The sequence below is a fragment of the Juglans microcarpa x Juglans regia genome, chromosome 4S, assembly GCF_004785595.1.
Source record: "Juglans microcarpa x Juglans regia isolate MS1-56 chromosome 4S, Jm3101_v1.0, whole genome shotgun sequence".
In the NCBI taxonomy this organism is placed as follows: Eukaryota; Viridiplantae; Streptophyta; class Magnoliopsida; order Fagales; family Juglandaceae; genus Juglans; species Juglans microcarpa x Juglans regia.
This window is the reverse complement of record NC_054601.1, coordinates 437,850-455,490: the sequence shown is the minus strand read 5'-3', so window position 1 is coordinate 455,490 and position 17,641 is coordinate 437,850. Positions and strand designations below refer to the sequence as shown.

Below are 17,641 nucleotides of genomic sequence, written 5' to 3'. Positions count from 1 at the left end.
ATTATAAATTGTGCAAACGTCATGCACTCTTTTTAAAAAAGAGTAGAGTCTAATATTCAAAAAAATAATTTTTTTTAAGTTGGTCTATATTTACTCACTTTTTCCAAATGAGCATGTAATACTTGTGCACTTTATAACTACAAATATCATTTTTTATGAAAATCACAATTAAAAAATTTATTTTTTTCATATTGGATTCCACTCTTTTTAAAAAAGAATACACGACGCTTATAAAATTTATGACTGAATCTAACATTACTCTTATTTTGCAACTAAATATAGCTGGGTCAATATTTGTTTCTGGAAAATTACATGGCTCCACTTTTGAGTTACAGTAAATCTTTTACTTTTTTCAAATTTGGCCAACTAGTATTCATCTTCCAAACAATGTTTTGCTCTAAAAATATTCTTAATAGCTACTATTGAATAATTAGGTTGAAGAAAAAAACTAGTTGGGAAACAATAATTTTAAGTATAAATTAAATTATTAAATAATATATGGAGTGTAGTTGAAAAATATAAAATAAATTAATATTAAAATATCTAATATTTAGAATTTTGATACTCATCATTCCCACACATCACACACTATACTTATTTTTTCTTTCATTTATTTTATTTTATTTTTTTAAAATAATTAAGTTCTTCTACTCATCATTCTTATATTACATATTTTATAAGATAAAAAAATTAAAAAATTATGTGTGTTATGTTGTGTAAGAATGATGAGTTTAATTATTTTTTCTATAAATTATTTTATGAAAACAACACTCATTTAAAATAATATTATTTAAAAAATTATATGTACGTAAATTGCATGAAAATTGATAAGATTCTGACAATAAAAACGCTTAAAGTTACAGACACCGGAGGGTTAAGTTATTAAAGTAATATTCATTGCCAGCTCAGAGTCAGATGCTTTGCAACTCAGAGTCAGCTAAGAGGGACGCGGCTTCGCGTCGCCGTCCGCAAATTCAGGCTTCAAGGGACCGCCCATCCCGATTCCCAATTGCACGAGTACTCGTTGTCTTCCTATCCAAGTTTCCATTAAATTCTCTCTCCTTGCCACAACTCCATCGTCCAGACCCTATTGCTTCATTACCTTTTTTTCACTTGTTTTGCTGATTTTCGCAATAAACAGTTGTTAATGGAATTCCTTCTCGGCTTTCTGTGGAATTTCCAAATTTTCTTCCTGATTTGTTCTCTCTTGTCCCAACATTAATTAATGTCACAGCTAGACACAGACAGAAAGCAGCTGGTTGGTGAACTCTGTCAACCGCTCATAGAAAAAAGAAGTAATAACTTCTTTATGCAATTTGTTTGTAAGTAAATGGGAAGAGAAATCACTCAGGACGGTAAGAAAAAATGGAAACCATGTCATCTTCTATTTCATCTCAGCAAAATTTTTACATGTCCGGAAACAAAATCCAAAACCCCAAAAAGAAGAGGAAAAATAAATTGAAAATGGACCAAAATACTCAATAAATCTCTGAGAGGGAGGCCAATAAGAAACCAATTAGCAGCTCACTGGTTGTGACCTTGGGCTTCTGGGGTCTCCTGGGAGTTGGAGATCACTTTATTTTCTTCTGTCCTGGTATCTTCATCTTGATCATCCACTTCCTTTACCGTTCTCTCAAAGTTCTCTGCTTTGTCTCCCTTCTTCTTCTTCTGATCACCCTTCTCGACATTCCCATCCCCACAAGACGCTGCTTTAGCGCGTATAGGGGTGGCCAAGAACGTGGGCTTCTCATCCCCAGCCATGATCACCAAGATCTTGTCCTCGTAAACCTTTGGCACCTTACTCTCGGAATCCCTCGCATCTTTTCCTTCGCCGCCGCTCCCCAAATCCGTCTCGCTGCGCCTTTCTCTCTCAACCAGTTGCCCGGCGAGCCTCCAGTAAGAGCAAGCCAAGATCAATAAAGCTAATGCTATCAGACCCAGCATCGCCGCCAGCCCTCCGAAGAGGTACGGCACAGGAGAGTGCCACACAGATGGTGCTGGTGACATTGATGGAGAAGCTTTTGTTGCTGCGCTTGTGCTGGCAATACTTCTCATATTTCTTTCCTTTTTTTTTTTTAATTAAAATTCCTAATCAAGAAGCTTTGAGGTTAGAGGGAAGTGGGGGCTATAGAACGCGTGCTTGAGATGGAAGAGATGGGTAGGGTTCGTATTTATATATAGCTGGAGCTAGGCAGATCAACCTGCGCATTTATGTGCTTTTGCTTTCCGTTGAAGTCACGGCCGGATTTGACCATGCTAATTCTAATTCAATTAATATTAAAACAATGTAGTTTGGAATATCTTGTCATGCCCATGAGAAAATTAGATGGAATTTACAAAAATGAATACATACATGATACAACACACGCGCACACACAACACGCGGGTGCACAACACGCGGGTGCACAACACCTACACGCATTTTTAATTATTAGGAGTAATATGTTTTAAGATTTTCGTACCAAAAGTTTACTTCAAGAAACTTGAGATTATAATATATATACATATATATATATATATATATTTGAAAAATGAAAAAAGCGAGAGTTGATAGGAAAGTTTAATAACTAAATATTTTAGAGTAATTCTAGAGAGAAACCACTATAGCAGTGTATACTTTACACTCACTACATAGTTACTTTTAGTTCTCTATTTTTTTATTTTAGACTTGAGAAATGTGTAGTCTAGATGATGCCACATCATGTGTGCAAAATGGTTACTTCTAACAGTGACTTCTATCTATATTTATTCAATATTTTATATATGTTGGAATTATATATGTTGTTCTGATCATCCGATTCGTTTAAAACTTGGATACTAGATGATGATCTGCGCATTGCATGTGCCCCTTTGGATGAGTCATGAGACTCATGTAGAGCTCAGATCATGTAAATGATGTATATATGTTGGCCTGAGACTAGTACTGAGAGCGACGTCCCTCTGATCGACTAGCTATAGATGATCTGGTAAACGAAATCAAATCTCGAGAAATTTCGTTTCATTTGGAGCGCCCCTTGTGCTATAGTTCATGATGTGATTCATGATGTTCTAATATTTTCGATTTGTTATCATTAATTGCTGTGCCTAGCTCAGAATATATATTAATATTGCACCTGAAGAATGAATATGATGGTTCACCTAACTACATAAATTAATGAATATGATGTCTAGCTAGCTGATCTATAGGTATTAATCAACATTTAAATGGAAATAAATAGATTGCTAGCTTCTATATGCTGCATGAAAAAAATGAATGAGTTGTCGAGCCATGCATGGGGTCCTGGATCATATAATTAATGACGTCTTTGCAAATTGCACTAAATGGTGGCAGCGCATGCATGTCTACTCTTTCGAGAGAAAAGAGAGCAAGTCATCATATCAATATGCATGTCTACTCTTTTGGTATGATTAGTGCTAGCTAGCTTGAGAATTAAAGCAATTATAAAAAGTAATCCACGATCGAGGTTTAAAGAAAGAGAGGTATTATATATTTTTGTTTGCGATTTCATCATATCTCATGTTGTTAATGGATCGAATAATTGAATATATTATTCCCACCAATACCAGTCCTTATAATATAGAAAGGGTGGATTAATCCAATATGACTTATATAATATCTTGGGCCATGCATGGTGCCCTATAAATTATTAATGTAATTACCTTAGGAAAAAAAATACATACATACATACATACATATATGATATCTTAATTGCGTCAGATTAATGTTTGCTGCATGCTGATCTCCTTTAATTTCAATGCGATCGATCATATGTTGGTACAGTGAAATTAAGCACTAAGCAAACATAAAGTGGCAACAAAGCTAGCTAATGCGATTTTCCCTTATCTTCATCATTTGCTTTGCGATTTTGATTTCATGGTGCATGTCTTTTTATTGCAGCACTAGTACTGACTGGCCCATGCAACCCCATTTTTTCCTTCCTTTTTTAAGTTTAAAAAAAAATCTTTTTAATTAGGAGGACATGAATCCATATGGGTTTGGATATATGGGATAAGATATTTTGATCAAATTTTCAGTTCAATCACTATATGGCCCCCACCAAAATAGATATCAGTTCACATAAGAGAACAATGCTAGATACAGTTGTGAAATGCACAAGTACTGTGCAATCCTTTAAAAAAAATAAGATATATTACTAAAAAATTAATTTTTTTATCATGTGGGTCTCATATTTAATTACTTATTTTTTTTAATAAAATTGTACATCACTTGCGTATTTCACGATTGCAAATATCACTTCTTTTCTTTTGTAATTATTTGACTCTTTAAAAAGGGGACACGAAAGTAGGAGAAAAATTGATCGAACATTAATAGGGCATTTTTCTGCATATAGATATAGTGCACCAGCAACAAAACCCACCACGACGACCCGGTACTTTATGCTAATTTGCAATTGCCACCCTCTCCGCCTGGCCAGCAGGCCCCATTGTTGGCTGCATTTGACCATTGCATGGCCCCTCTTATCTCTATATTGGGAGTTTACGCCTTCAACTACGTAACAGAGATCAGGGTCCAAACCTTGGGGAGAGGTGCGTGCGCACTCGCTGATCAATCTGTGGGTACATTGTCCCATTTATACAAGGCCGGTGATGTGGATCCCCAAACACACTGATGTTCAATTTGGGCAAGTGTGTGTTAATGGGCCCCATGTTCCATAAATGTTTGGCATCAATATGCAGGTATGTAGGTTGAAGGGCGATTCCACCTCCCACTGCGGTAAAATGATGCCATACGCTCTCAATTGTCATCAGTTCACATGCAAAAAATCTTGATTTCATTAGGGGTTCCACAATAAACATGATCAAGGATGCCTTTTGAGAGAGAGAGAGAGAGAGGACTCGAATGAAGTTGTTGTTTTTGATCTTATGCCCTTAATATCGGCATATATAGCTAATAGCATATTCAAGTCATGTGTTGCTTCTTCTATATATCCATCTCTTATCTGATCTCCAGAGTACGAAAGTTCCCATATTACAATCCAGTCAGGGGGTGCAGGAGAGGCGGGCAATATTAGTGCACCTGATCTCCATCTCACACCATATTTTGTGTCGACTTAATTAGTACATAATCCGATTCTAATTGGTACTTAAACTCAATTTTTTAATTTAAAGTTATGATGGGTTGGGTTGCTATACTAGCTAGCTAGCTAGCTAGGTTAGCTAAAATAAGAGATGGAGAAGAATATCGTATCTAATAATGCATCATATTTACTGTTGCGCAACGATATTGTTAAATATATTGATATATAATTTAACACTAACGGTGGTTGTGGATATATAGGGCACTTTGCCACACTTCAATTCTCAAATTTTAATTTAAAGCTCAGCTTTCTAACTACTCTTAGTTAACAAAAAGAGGCGCCAAGTAACAATTAATCTATATGGATAGAATCTTTCGAGTCTCGTTTATTTTCGAATATGAGTTGAATTAAGAATAAAGTTTAAAATTAAATAAAATATTATTAGAATATATTTTTTAATATTATTTTTATTTTAAGATTTAAAAAAGTTAAATTATTTATTTTATTTTATATAAAAATTTGAAAAAGTTATAATCATCAGATGAAATGAGTTGAGACTAATTATGAAAATAAAGGAGACCACCTCTCAAGAAAGAAGAGAGAGAGAGAGAGTCACTTGTTCCCACTCCACCTTCCATCATTTGGTGGATCCATGAGGCAGGGTTCCATTTATTTTTGCTTCTAAATTTAGAGAAAAATCCTATAAATTACATTTTCATCCTTTTTTTTTTATATCACTATAATGAAATCATATTGTTCATCAACTTAAATTTATAGAATGAGAGTCAAGACGGCTAAACCACAAGTGGAATTTTTGCTATGACCTACGGGTTTCCAAACGTGCCAAAAGTCTTTTGGGTCTTTTATTAATTTACCTTCCGCGTATTTTTGCCTTTTCATCTTGTTGGCAATCTTTTTTGCCTTTTGATAATTAAGGTTATCATGAAAGAAAAATGATAAATACACATCATTAACAGCGTAACGTTCATTTGCTCGTTTCTCATTGGTTAATATATACTTTGGATTTGGGCCTTTTTTTTCTTTTCAAGAAACAAAATCTATTTACAAGTAAGGTTATAATCAATCCGATCCGAGATGAGGCGAGCTTTTGGGTTATCAAGTCGAGCTAGACTCAAATAACTTGAGTTCGAGCTTGAGCTGAGAGCTCATCGAGCTGAGTTGAGTTATTTATCGATCTTTGTTTATACTCTTTAATGAGCCTGAACCGAGCCTAGTCGAGTCAAGTTATTACTGGAGTTTTGTTTATACTCATATATATATATATATATATATATATATATATATTGAACTATATACTAACTATTATACATTATAAAATATATACCATAATTAATCACTTAAGTACTCAATTAACTAACATATAATTATGAACTATATCCAATATATAGGTATAAATGACTAGGCATAAGTAATTAGATTACATACTATATATTTAATTATAAAGATAACTATGCTTATGTTATTAAATGTAATATGTATAGAAGCATATATATATATATGTGTGTGTGTGTGTGTAAGAATACTAATATATAGAAATAAATTATATATATTCAATGACTTATGGATGAGCTCTAATCGAGTCGAGCTAACGAGCCGAGTCGGGCATGAACGAGCGAGCCTTAACAGAGTCGAGTCGAGTTTAATCAAGTATGTGTCATTTACTAATCGAACAGATTTCTATTTTCACGATTGAGCTTTTTTTCTTACAAGCCAAGCTTGATTCGAGGTTAATCGGACGAGCAATCGTACGTACTGATGCATTTACAACCCTATTTACAAAGCTCAATCTTTCCATGATACCATAGGGATCAGGCACGGTGAAAAGCGTACCATTTTGGCAACAGAAGATAAAGAAACCGAGAGTATTCAATATCAGAAGCCTTGTATTCATTTCTGAAGCGGGGAAAAGTACAGGGAAAAAAAAAACCACTAATTATAGATGACTCATGTCGATCCATTTGTATAGGAACCAGGAACCCTTTTATATATCTGCACTTTACAATCAGTTGGCCAAAAAAAAAAAAACGAGAGAAAACTATAGGCACTTGTTATGTTTGATTCAAAGATGGAGAAAACCCAGGGTCCAACTTCAGAAACTTTCATCTTCACCGCTCATCACCCATCCATACAAAATGCCAAAGATGTTATTATATATATATATAAAATATTATACATCAGTCACTATTTATTTCGACATCTCACAATTATAGTTTTTTTTTTATAAAGTGTGGATGTGTTTTTCATAAGCGTAGAATAGTGAATAGTGACTAATAAAAATAATTTATATATATATATATGTAAGCATTAATTGCCCATATGCAGGTTATAATTATTTGAGCAATGATACAGTTGCAACCTATTTATATTTTATTTACAACTTATCAATAAAATATTATTTTTTTAATTCAAATTCATCAAATCAAAATTAAAATTAAAATAAATATTTCAAAATAATATTATTTTATTTGAAAGTGGTAGAAATGTAAGATTTTGTAACTCTATCATTTTTCTAATTATTTTCTCTCTCACATTAACCATTAGTGCATAAAAAATAAAAAAAATTTAATTATAAGTGATTTTATGTACTAATATGTACACTCATTCAATATGATTGGTCAAAAAATAAATTTTAGTAAAATCAGTACTAATTTAAATTTAAAATATAAAAATAATAATATTAATACGTAAATTAATACATAAACTTATTTATATATAGTAAAACTCAAACAAGCAGCCTTTCTCAGTGCATTGAGAAATGAATGAGCTTTTACGAATTAAATTGGGCCTGTTATTGCCTCCAAAGTCCAAAGCCAAAATGAATCGAAGGAGCGCCCAACCCGTCTGACATCCAATAGGAATAGCTCAGATAAAGCTCTATAACAGCAGTCAACCATGTCAGTCCTCACACTTCTTTCTTAGTTCACTTCTCCCTTTCCCCAAGAAATATTTTGCAACTAACAACGTTATCGAACGGATCGCCCTTGGGAAAGCGACCGAGCTGCTTGGTTTTCCCTTGCGTAGTCGCAAACTCTCAGAATTCAAGGCAGAGAAGGCATGGGACAACATCAGGTATATAGAACATGAACATCCTCGATCGTATCCTTCAAATTCAAGAAAACAATCACTCGGATTTTTTATTTTCACTTTCTTATTGATTCTTTCTTTATCTCTTTAAAAACAAGAATATTTCGTTTAGTCTGCTACGCTGTACTTCGTTTGTTTAGATTAGAAGAAATTAACGACGAATTATCAAGTATTGGGTTCAGTGTCTGTAGACTGTAGGGTGGCTGAACTAGAGCCTTAACCGAGGGTCCGAGCCTTGTCTCCTTTGAAGGGCTGAACAAAATTCAAGCCGCTGTGGGGGGCAAATTTTTATATGAATTATGTCAGAATTGCTTGATGAATATGAAAATGATGCCGTTTGAATTAATAGAAGCCTAAGAAATGTTTAGCAACATTGAAGGATGATTATAAAAGGTTTGATTTTCATAAAATCTGTTTCTCTGCACAAAATGTTTACAATTTGCGGGTAGCTAAGATTTTCAAAGTCCACCGCTTTTACTTTTTAACTGTTTCCTTGTAACTTTGTTCTCAGACTAAGCCCTGCAATTCCGATTAGAAAATACTTCCCTTTTTTCCTCTTGAAGATGATTTAGAGTAGGTGAACGTCTTTGCCTTTCTGGTTTCTTGGATTATAAGGAGAGGTTAGGAAGTGAGTTGAGATGAGATAAAAGTTGAAATTTAAATAAAATGTTGTTAGAATATTATTTTTGTTTTAAGATTTGAAAAAGTTGAATTGTTTATTGTATTTTGTATGAAAGTTTGTGAAAGTTATAATGATTAAATGAGATGAGATGAGTTGGGATGAGTTTTGAATCCAAACCTCAGTTTTTATTACATAATAGTTTCCATTACAAACCACTCTTGCAAACGAAGCTTTTTGTTACTACTTCTTGTTTCTAATTTTTTTAATCACTATATCTGTTTCTTTATGAATCGGTATTGATATGTCAACTGAACGGGACACTTCAAGATAATGGAAACCAGGAAAACCCCACACCTGTGCACGGCCTCTACAGTTGGCATAACATTCCATCATTCCTTATCTAATGTATGCACTCTTATTTTTAGGGTTAGAGCAGGAGAGGGGCTTCGCAAAAGAAGGCTAAATCTGGTGCCACTTGAGGTTTATTCAAACTAAATTAATATTGAGGATTCCTCAATGAATACTTGTCACAAAGAAGTGAAAAAAGGTAAGGTATCCTTGTCACCTCAAGCATTCTAAATCTCATGTAATAGTAGCTATGCGATGATGACTGAATATCCTAACTCGGTGTATGCTACCAGAATTTTGTTTGCCAGAAAATTCTTTGACCCAATCAAATTTACTTAATATTCTTGCATTGGTGTGTTTATCATGTACGTACTAAATGAGGGTGCTTTTGGCATGTGACTTCTTATCTTTTCTTTTTATGACAACCACATCCACTTTGTTGATTATGTTATGTATGCGATTGCTATTCTCGATTCTTTTCTCTATTATGACTGTAGATGTCTTGGCTTTAACCTGTGGAAAGGAATACAGTAGGTCATATGAAATTATTACTAAACCCCTAAGGATTGGCTCCCGTGGTAAAGGCCTTGATCTTGGTGGCATGCTTCCTCTAGGTCTAAGGTTTGAATTCTTTTGGGTGCAAACAATTTCTAGGGGCTCGAGGGGGAAACTTTCCATTGAATTACCCAAGGTGCACTTGCAGGAAACTCCTTGTCGAGGGCCTGTGTACCCCTGGGATTAATCAAGACTTTGTTCTCGAACACCCAGTGTCAATAAAAAAAAAATTATTACTGGATAGACTATTAACACCTATTGACTATTTGTTGTAGATTAGTTCAAAGATTTACCCACTAATAAGAAAAGTGAATGGGCACACTTTCCAAACTGAAAACAATAAAGTTATCATTTGATTTCACTTGTATATGGGCTTCAACATTTGCCTTGTATGCGTCTGCTGCATGTTATATTTGTGACAGTACATTGCATACAGGCAAGGACATTGAACGGTACCCCCAAGAAACAAGATTGTAGTTTTCTGTCTTTGTGAGGTTTTTCGATCTTTGAAATATTGGATGCAAATTGGCATCATCATTCCTCTGTCTTTCTAATTCACTTTCCAATGTTATAATATTTTAATGCTTTTGGTTCATTCAATCTAATCTTCTGAAAAGTTAAGGTACTGATAGTGTATGTGAATCCCCCTCCCCCCGGTCTCGTGTTTTGACGATAAATTAAGAAGGCACGATGGCCAAATCAACAGGCAACAAGAATGCAAAGTTGTTGAGATTGGTGGAGGAGAGAGCATTTTCAATGGAAAAGAAAAAGAACCAACGCGGGGCTCTAGTCCCTTACGTTCCCCAAGATTGCATCTCCAACATTCTTGTTCGACTTCCTCTCGACTATCTTCAGAAGTCAAGGTTTGTTTGTAAGCCATGGTATACCATAATCAATAGCCCCTTATTTATCGATGCTCATCTCCGTCGATCTGAGTCTGTTTTGATTTTTCTATCGTCAATTAAAAGAGAGAGTCTCTACCCTTTTCCTATGGAATCAATCCCACCAGAGAAACCAAATACCATTTCAGTTGAAGAGAAATGCCTTCAGACAGAATGCGCCCCTGCTTTTGGGCTGCTAAACATCAGCCCCAATTTAAAGTCTTATATCCAGTGCTTGGAAATTAAGGGTGGAAAGAGCAAAATCAGAGAATATAATATAAGTTGCTTGGGCAGTATTAGGGCTACTTGCAATGGCCTAATCTTGCTTGATAACAAACTGAAGAAAGGACTAATAGTAATGAATCCTGTGACCAGGAAGTTGACTGCACTTCCTTTGGGTACTTTATTTTCTCCTCACAATGAATCTTATGGCATCGCCTTAAACAGTGCAACTGGTGAATATAAAGTGATACACTTGTTTCGAGATGAGTTGGGTTTCATCGGTTGTGAAATCTTAAATCTTGGTACAAAATTATGGAGAGGGGCAAATGGACCTTCTTTTGGACATGTTAGCTGGTTTGGCTACAAGCCTGTTTCAGCAATTGGAGCTTTGCACTGGGTTCCTCATGTTGATCGTAGTGATTACATAGTGTCTATGGATGTGAAAGAGGAAAAGTTTCATACAACGCCACTCCCAAAAAGTTGCAGAACTCATGATAGGGTTGTCGAGATGGGTGGTTTCTTAAGTTTTGTCACTCATGAAGGAGTGAAGCAAATAGACATTTGGGTCTTGAAGGGCTTAAGCGAATCTTGGACAAAGCAATATTGTATCACAAGGGGTTGTAAAATGGATATGGTTCCTCTTTTCAGTTTAAGGATTAAAGGGGATATGATTTTCAAGAGGGACAAAGATGGATCACTTTATGCCTATGACTTCCAGCTCCAAGTGATGGCAAAAATTGAGATGGAAAATGGATGTTTTCCATTGTCATGTTTATTCCTACCTCATGTCAATAGCCTTGTTTCTTGGTCTAGCCTGAAGAGAGGCCAGGATGCATGCGATTGATCTGTTCCTTCATTGGGTTCAAATCAGCAAATTTATGGTATGTATTCCATATAATCACTATATATAGGATACATCTCCACTCTTTTTGTAGACATTTGTTTTCATGTTTTTGCGATTACCATGATCTTATGCGTGTATATACGCTTGAAAAGTATGATATCAACGAAGGTAGGTGTAGATAGTTTCTTTCTTATACATGGATGTTCTTTTTTCTTCTTCTTTTATTTTTCCGCATGATCCCTGGCCCGATACCTTCTTTTTTCCTCCATTTTATTTCCATGACTTACACGAAGCTATAGCACTATCTAGTATGGATTGTGGGATAACTGGATTCTTCAGTAGGCTTATGGTTTCAATTCCTGGGAAACGCGCCAATCATGGCTTGGTTTCATTTAGTTTAATGAGAGTATCAGAATAAGGAACCCTCCTCGTATGTTTTAGTGATAAACAGCACAGGGCGATGTAAACAGCATTGCTTGGTTTGAAATTATTGAAACTGTGGAGTTGCAGAGACCCATTTCGCCTCTTTAGTACCTTTTTCTTTTTGGGTGTGTGAAATGGAGATTCAATAAAGCAGGAGTAGCAGCAGAAATAATACAAAGAGAGAGTCCTGGAACATAATGTGATAATTCCAGAGTCCAGACAGTAAAACATACTGGATACCATCTTCCTCATCCTAATAAGAAACAAGAAATAGTTAAAATGAACATAGGTAGTGCAGTATCTTCCTTCAACGACCCCCAATAACGTATTCTTTCGATCTGTCTGCCCGTCCTCTTGTTCTTCTTTTTTCCTTGTTCAAGTGTGACCCACCCAAGAATTAAGCTCATTCAAATGTAGCCATTCCGGGCTTTGGGGGATTAACAAGAAAAATATCAAGCAGTTGGTCAATGGTTGTGTACTTGTAATCTGAATAGAGACTCGAGGCTTCGATGTCTTCCTCGCCTAGTTCATAGTTCATCAGGTCGCCATTTATAAATATGCTGTGAAGGATAGACACCGGAATGTCCTGTGGAGGTGGTACGGCTGCAACAACCATGAAAATTTAAGAAAAATAATTCTATTTGCAAGTTTTTCTTACGCTTAGTATACACCATTGAAGTGGTCCTGCAATGACAAAAAAGCACTGTCGATCTTTTCCATGGTTCTTTTTGGCTCTTCATGAAAGATTGTTGGTAAGCCTACCATAAGACTGACAAGAAAGTCCCAGGCGCACCTGAAGAGTTCTAACTAACCACCCCTATAAACTTGGTTGGCCTGCTTCTTCTCTGCCCTATCAAAGACTTGCAAGCAACCTTGCCTATTCATCATTTTTTCAGGAAAGGGAATATAGCCCAGTGAGGCCTCGCCGTAACATTACCCGGCTCCAACTACTGATGAATGAGTCAATGAGTGAAGTACGATTTGAGGAGTAAGGTGAGTACGTACGATCAGTAAGTGTAAGTGTCTCCGTTGACTCCACACACAACTAAGGCAAATGAAGTACAGTAGTTCGCAACAAGCTAAGCTAATCCTCCAATCGAGCAGTCTAGCCAACCGTTGCTTGCGTGTGGGGGGAGGGGGGTTTGTATGTCTATCATTTCTCAAAAATAATTTTGTTTTACATTTAAAATGATATAGAGAATCTTGAAGTGTAGAGTTTCATACATACATACCCTTAGAAAGCTTCACTATTTCTTCCTCCGGAATTTGAACCCTATTAAAACTCCGACCAGTCTTCTTCTCCCAAAGTGAAATCAATTCGAGCTGCGAAATGATGTTTTTCTGGGGTCGATAAATGACAAGACGGTTGCATGCTCTTGGATCATTAGCCACTTTGATTGTATATACAGCGATATCTTCTTCGTAATTCAGCACAGCTGAACATAACATTAGAAAATTGCATAAAACAAAGAAGACGTGTACTGTTTCAAAATGTTTGAAAAAATGAAAGTTTAGGATACTTTTGGTTATCAAATTCATCTCAACTCATCTCAATTCATCATTATAATTTTTTCAAATTTTAAAATAATAATAATATTAAAAAATAATATTTTAACAATATTTTATCATCTCAATTCAACATCTAAAAGTAACCTTATTAAAGGGCGTGTACATGTAATATACCTTTTGCTTGGCCAGTTCCATATACGACAATATCATCTCCTTTCTCATGTGGATGAAGCAAGACATTAACAAAGTATGCACCAAAGCAATTTGCAGACACAAATGTGTAAGGAATCCCAGCTGCCTCTATGACCCTCCTGATCTTTCGCTTTTTATCCAGGAAAGCTTCAAAAGGTGGTAGAGGGGATATCCTATCTTCTTCACATCCAAAATCTGACGGAAGGAACCTCTAGGGAAATGGGAATGCATTCATTCAACAGAACGTTCAAGATTATCTTCAATAAAAGTTTATTTATTTATTGATGGAATGGTTACCTTGATATTACCAGCAACTTTGATGGCATCTATGATTTTGAGTTGGTCAAGAACTTGAGGGTATGCCAGTGCAGATATCACAATGTCCACTTCCCGAAGTATCGATACAATCTTATCGAGCTCGTTCAGCTCTCCCTGCATGTCGACTCAGTTTAACCTCATCATGTTTCGGGCGTTAACAACTTGTTACCACTAATTTGCATATATGTTTAGATAATTTCTACGTACCCAAAGCCCCAGTACGTCTGTGTGTGACAGTGACAGTGACAGTGAGTGAGTGAGTGAGAGAGAGAGAGAGAGAGAGAGAGAGTGCGAACTTGGAAAAAGACGGCGCCCATGGACTGCAACTCATTGCGGCTGTGAATATTGGAAGGAGGGGTATTGGGGGAGATGGGACGAGCATAAACATAAGTTGGATGGCCTAAGAGGATGCTTGCCTTCACCATGTACTTCCCTATGTAACCCGTTCCCCCAAATATCAAGATTTTGCTCTTCATCATGATCTCTTTCTCCATTGCTATGAGCTCGATCTCTGATATGTTCTTCTACTGATTCTTCTCCTTCTTCCTTCTTGTTGAGTTACAGCATTGGGGTTGGTGCCATATGTAATATTTATAACACTAGCACATGATCAGACAGCTCTTTTTATCTCCTTTTTTAATAAATAAAAATAATAGAAAAATTTTATTTATAATTTTTATTAAGGGACGGTATGTACAAATTCTTTATTAAATAAAAAAAATTATTTTAAAAAAAATATTTTTATAATTTTAAAAAATTTTAAAAATAAAATTATATAAACTTGCGTTACAATCTTCAAATCTTTGTACGTAATATTCTTTAAAATAATAACAAAATGTACGTCTCATGTCAGATTTTTTAAAGACGATAAAGACATTAATGTGGGTGATTAGTGTAGAATGTTGCGAGCATGGAAAATATATATATATATTGCTTAATTCATGATTATTTTGTTTATTCTTTCCAAACAAGACAACCATGGTTTTACTTTTTGAAGGCATTTGCGAGAATCGGGCTTTAACTGCTGCCCTTTACTGCATGCATGTTGGATTATTTTTATATTATTTCATATTTTTGTCTCCGATTTCTCTAAAAATTAAGAATTTTCTAAATTAAGTCGCTAATAACTACACTAGTGGAAGAAGATTTGCATGGATAGTAAAGTTAGAAAAGAAAAATAAAAAATGGAGAAGAATGTCCATTAGTTTGGTGAGAGATATATCTAGATCGTGTGGCTGGTAGTGGCCAATATCTCTTATCTCTTATATCTTAAAAGCCGCTATAACGTTTGAACATGAATTAATAGTACTTTTTGTTTGATACTTTTATTTCATTTATGCCCCTGTGTGGTTTGTTGTTGTTACGATATTTTATCCCTCGTTATTGTATTTTACTTTTCGATTGTGCCCTTCTGTGAGCAACTGTTGTTTTCTGGGTCCCTGTCGTGTAATGATTGATCCACTTCTCCCATCTCTTACGTTTACGTTTTTACCCCTATATTTTCTTCCAAATTCCCCCTTCTTTTTTAGTTATTTTTCCTTTTTATCCCTACTTTTTTATATTCTATTCATGCATTTATGATTTTATCCCTATATTTTATTTGTTTACCCTTTTTGACCATATGTTTGTTTTTGTTTTATTTGTAATTTTACGATTTTGCCCCTTAGTTCCATGAACACTAAATTCACACCGACACATTGTGTTTGAATTTCTTTAACTCTAAGGAAAAAACTCGTATCCACAGAGATGAAAGCAACGCAGATAAAAAATAATAATTCAAATTTCTATAAATTTACAGTCGGATTGGTACCAAAAAAAATCAAAATATGTTCAAATTTGTAAGGATTCATAAACGAATTCATACCCATATGATAGAACCAAAACAAATCTGTTCAGATTTGTAACCATTCATAAAGGAAATTTCTAACAAAGAAGTGTAGAGAGAGATGGAGGAAACCAACACAGATCCAAAGAAAATCCCTTCAAATTTATATAAATTCACTAAATTAATCATACCCATTTAGACTAAAAGAAATAAAATGTAAAAACAAGATGTAATGCATGTAGATGTAAATACAAAAACAAGAACATTTACAAAAATTCTTCATATGTTAAAGAACGTTACACCCAGATTTAAAACAATTTGTAAAGTAGAAAATTTCTAAAAAATTTCAGCTTTCCCATGAGGCACAATCGTGTTTTTCACAGCTAAATTCAAAGACAATTTGTACAAAATCAAACCTTGCTTTGCAAAAATAGAACATAAAACTTGTACATCTAACCAATAGATTAAATTTCTCAGATTTAAAGTAAAACGTGAAGCATAACCATGTTCTTCATGGTTAAATCCGAAATGAATTTCTACAAAATCAAACCTTGCTTTGCAAAAATAGAATGTAAAACTTGTGCATCAACCAATAGACTAAAATTTCTCAGATCTAAAGTAAAACATGAAGCATAGCCGTGTTCTTCACAGTTAAATCCGAAACGAATTTCTATAAAATAAAACCTTGGTTTGCAAAAACAAAAATTAAAACGTGTAAATCTAAAAAATAGAGTAAAATTTCTCAAATATAAAGTAAAACGTTTAGATCTGTTGAAGTTTGTAAAGATTAAAAGAGAGAGAAATGGAAGAAGACACTCGAATATGGATGTTTGGAGAGAGTTTTGAGAGAATAATGGGGTGTCGGTGCTGAGAACGAAAAAAATAGAAGAGAAAAAAACCATAGATTTTTTACTTTTTAACCAGCGTCGTATGGGGGGGTTGAGGTGGGAAGGGTTGTGCTTTAGATGTGAAAATTAGGTAGTGTTAAAAATAATTTTGGACCTAACTATTACCTTATAGTGTGATAACTTTTTTTCTAAATTAATATACCAATTGCCCATAAAATTGTAATAAGAAAATAAAATCTTCAAAAAATAAATTTTAGTTCTTTTTTATAGAAGGGGAACATATGAGAAGAGAAGAAAGAAAAATATAGTGTTCTCATTTCCTACAGCCAAAACACTGTCGTTTAGGTAGCTTACACGGATTGGGCTTTGAATTTTATTTCCCAGACTTTAGATACGAAAATATATTATTTCAAAAAATAACTCATTTACAAATTATGTCACAAATGATCTAAACTATTTTTTTTCATCTTATTTGATACTATTTGTTTATAAAATTTTTACGAAGATAAAATATTTCCTAATACGTTAGATTATAGTTTATATTATAAAATTCATAAATAAACAAAATAAAATATCTTCATATTTTCAATATATGTTATGTCACTATCAATATTTATAACCATAAATAAATTTTAAATTATATATTATTGATCATCATACGAGACTTCTACAAGTCAATTATGCGTAGATAAATATATAGTTAAATAGCAAGATGGTTTTAGGAATTTGTTGGGTGATAGTTTAAATGTTTCTAACATTGGATTGTTTTGGGAATGATGCTAGATAAGGCGTGATACTTTTTATGAATATTTAGCTATTAAATGTAATGACTACTAATTTTGGTATATATTTTTGGATTTGTTAGAATGTATTATTTTCAGTGCATAACATTCTAGGATTTTAAATGATA

The 17,641-nt window shown here is 34.3% G+C and overlaps 3 protein-coding genes across 5 annotated transcripts; 1 reads left to right on the top strand and 2 right to left on the bottom strand.

Moving 5' to 3' along the window:
• Nucleotides 1–1,364: 1,364 nt before the first annotated feature.
• LOC121262227 (protein GLUTAMINE DUMPER 2-like) lies at nt 1,365–2,176 on the bottom strand. The gene has a single exon (XM_041164621.1). The coding sequence runs from the start codon at nt 2,053–2,055 to the stop codon at nt 1,525–1,527; it is 531 nt and encodes a 176-aa protein (XP_041020555.1). The 5' UTR covers nt 2,056–2,176; the 3' UTR covers nt 1,365–1,524.
• Nucleotides 2,177–7,945: 5,769 nt separating this feature from the next.
• Nucleotides 7,946–11,809, top strand: LOC121262507 (putative F-box protein At3g28280). 2 transcript variants are annotated; one of them, XM_041165001.1, is made up of 3 exons: nt 7,946–8,129; nt 9,192–9,313; nt 10,355–11,809. In XM_041165001.1, the coding sequence occupies exons 2-3, from the start codon at nt 9,283–9,285 to the stop codon at nt 11,614–11,616; spliced, it is 1,293 nt and encodes a 430-aa protein (XP_041020935.1). In that variant the 5' UTR covers nt 7,946–8,129; nt 9,192–9,282; the 3' UTR covers nt 11,617–11,809. The 2 variants fall into 2 exon arrangements, with proteins under 2 accessions (XP_041020935.1, XP_041020933.1); XM_041164999.1 differs by having other exon boundaries at nt 10,352–11,809.
• Nucleotides 11,810–12,224: 415 nt separating this feature from the next.
• LOC121262508 (eugenol synthase 1-like) lies at nt 12,225–14,654 on the bottom strand. Of its 2 annotated transcripts, none has more exons than XM_041165003.1 (5): nt 14,355–14,654; nt 14,038–14,172; nt 13,723–13,951; nt 13,272–13,454; nt 12,225–12,642 (listed from the first exon to the last, which is right to left on the bottom strand). In XM_041165003.1, the coding sequence occupies exons 1-5, from the start codon at nt 14,550–14,552 to the stop codon at nt 12,443–12,445; spliced, it is 945 nt and encodes a 314-aa protein (XP_041020937.1). In that variant the 5' UTR covers nt 14,553–14,654; the 3' UTR covers nt 12,225–12,442. The 2 variants fall into 2 exon arrangements, with proteins under 2 accessions (XP_041020937.1, XP_041020936.1); XM_041165002.1 differs by having other exon boundaries at nt 13,272–13,475; nt 14,355–14,642.
• Between the last annotated feature and the right edge of the window lie 2,987 nt (nt 14,655–17,641).

Bases quoted from the DNA above. Each gene is read 5' to 3' on its own strand.
- LOC121262227 (XM_041164621.1), bottom strand. From the start codon at position 2,055: ATGAGAAGTATTGCCAGCACAAGCGCAGCAACAAAAGCTTCTCCATCA.
- LOC121262507 (XM_041164999.1), top strand. From the start codon at position 9,283: ATGAATACTTGTCACAAAGAAGTGAAAAAAG. The intron at 9,314-10,351 runs GTAAGGTATCCT...CGATAAATTAAG, and splicing joins TCACAAAGAAGTGAAAAAAG to AAGGCACGATGGCCAAATCA.
- LOC121262508 (XM_041165002.1), bottom strand. From the start codon at position 14,552: ATGGAGAAAGAGATCATGATGAAGAGCAAAATCTTGATATTTGGGGGA. The intron at 14,173-14,354 runs GTTCGCACTCTC...GTCGACATGCAG, and splicing joins TGGGCGCCGTCTTTTTCCAA to GGAGAGCTGAACGAGCTCGA. The intron at 12,643-13,271 runs GTATGTATGTAT...TGGTTGTTGCAG, and splicing joins AATAGTGAAGCTTTCTAAGG to CCGTACCACCTCCACAGGAC.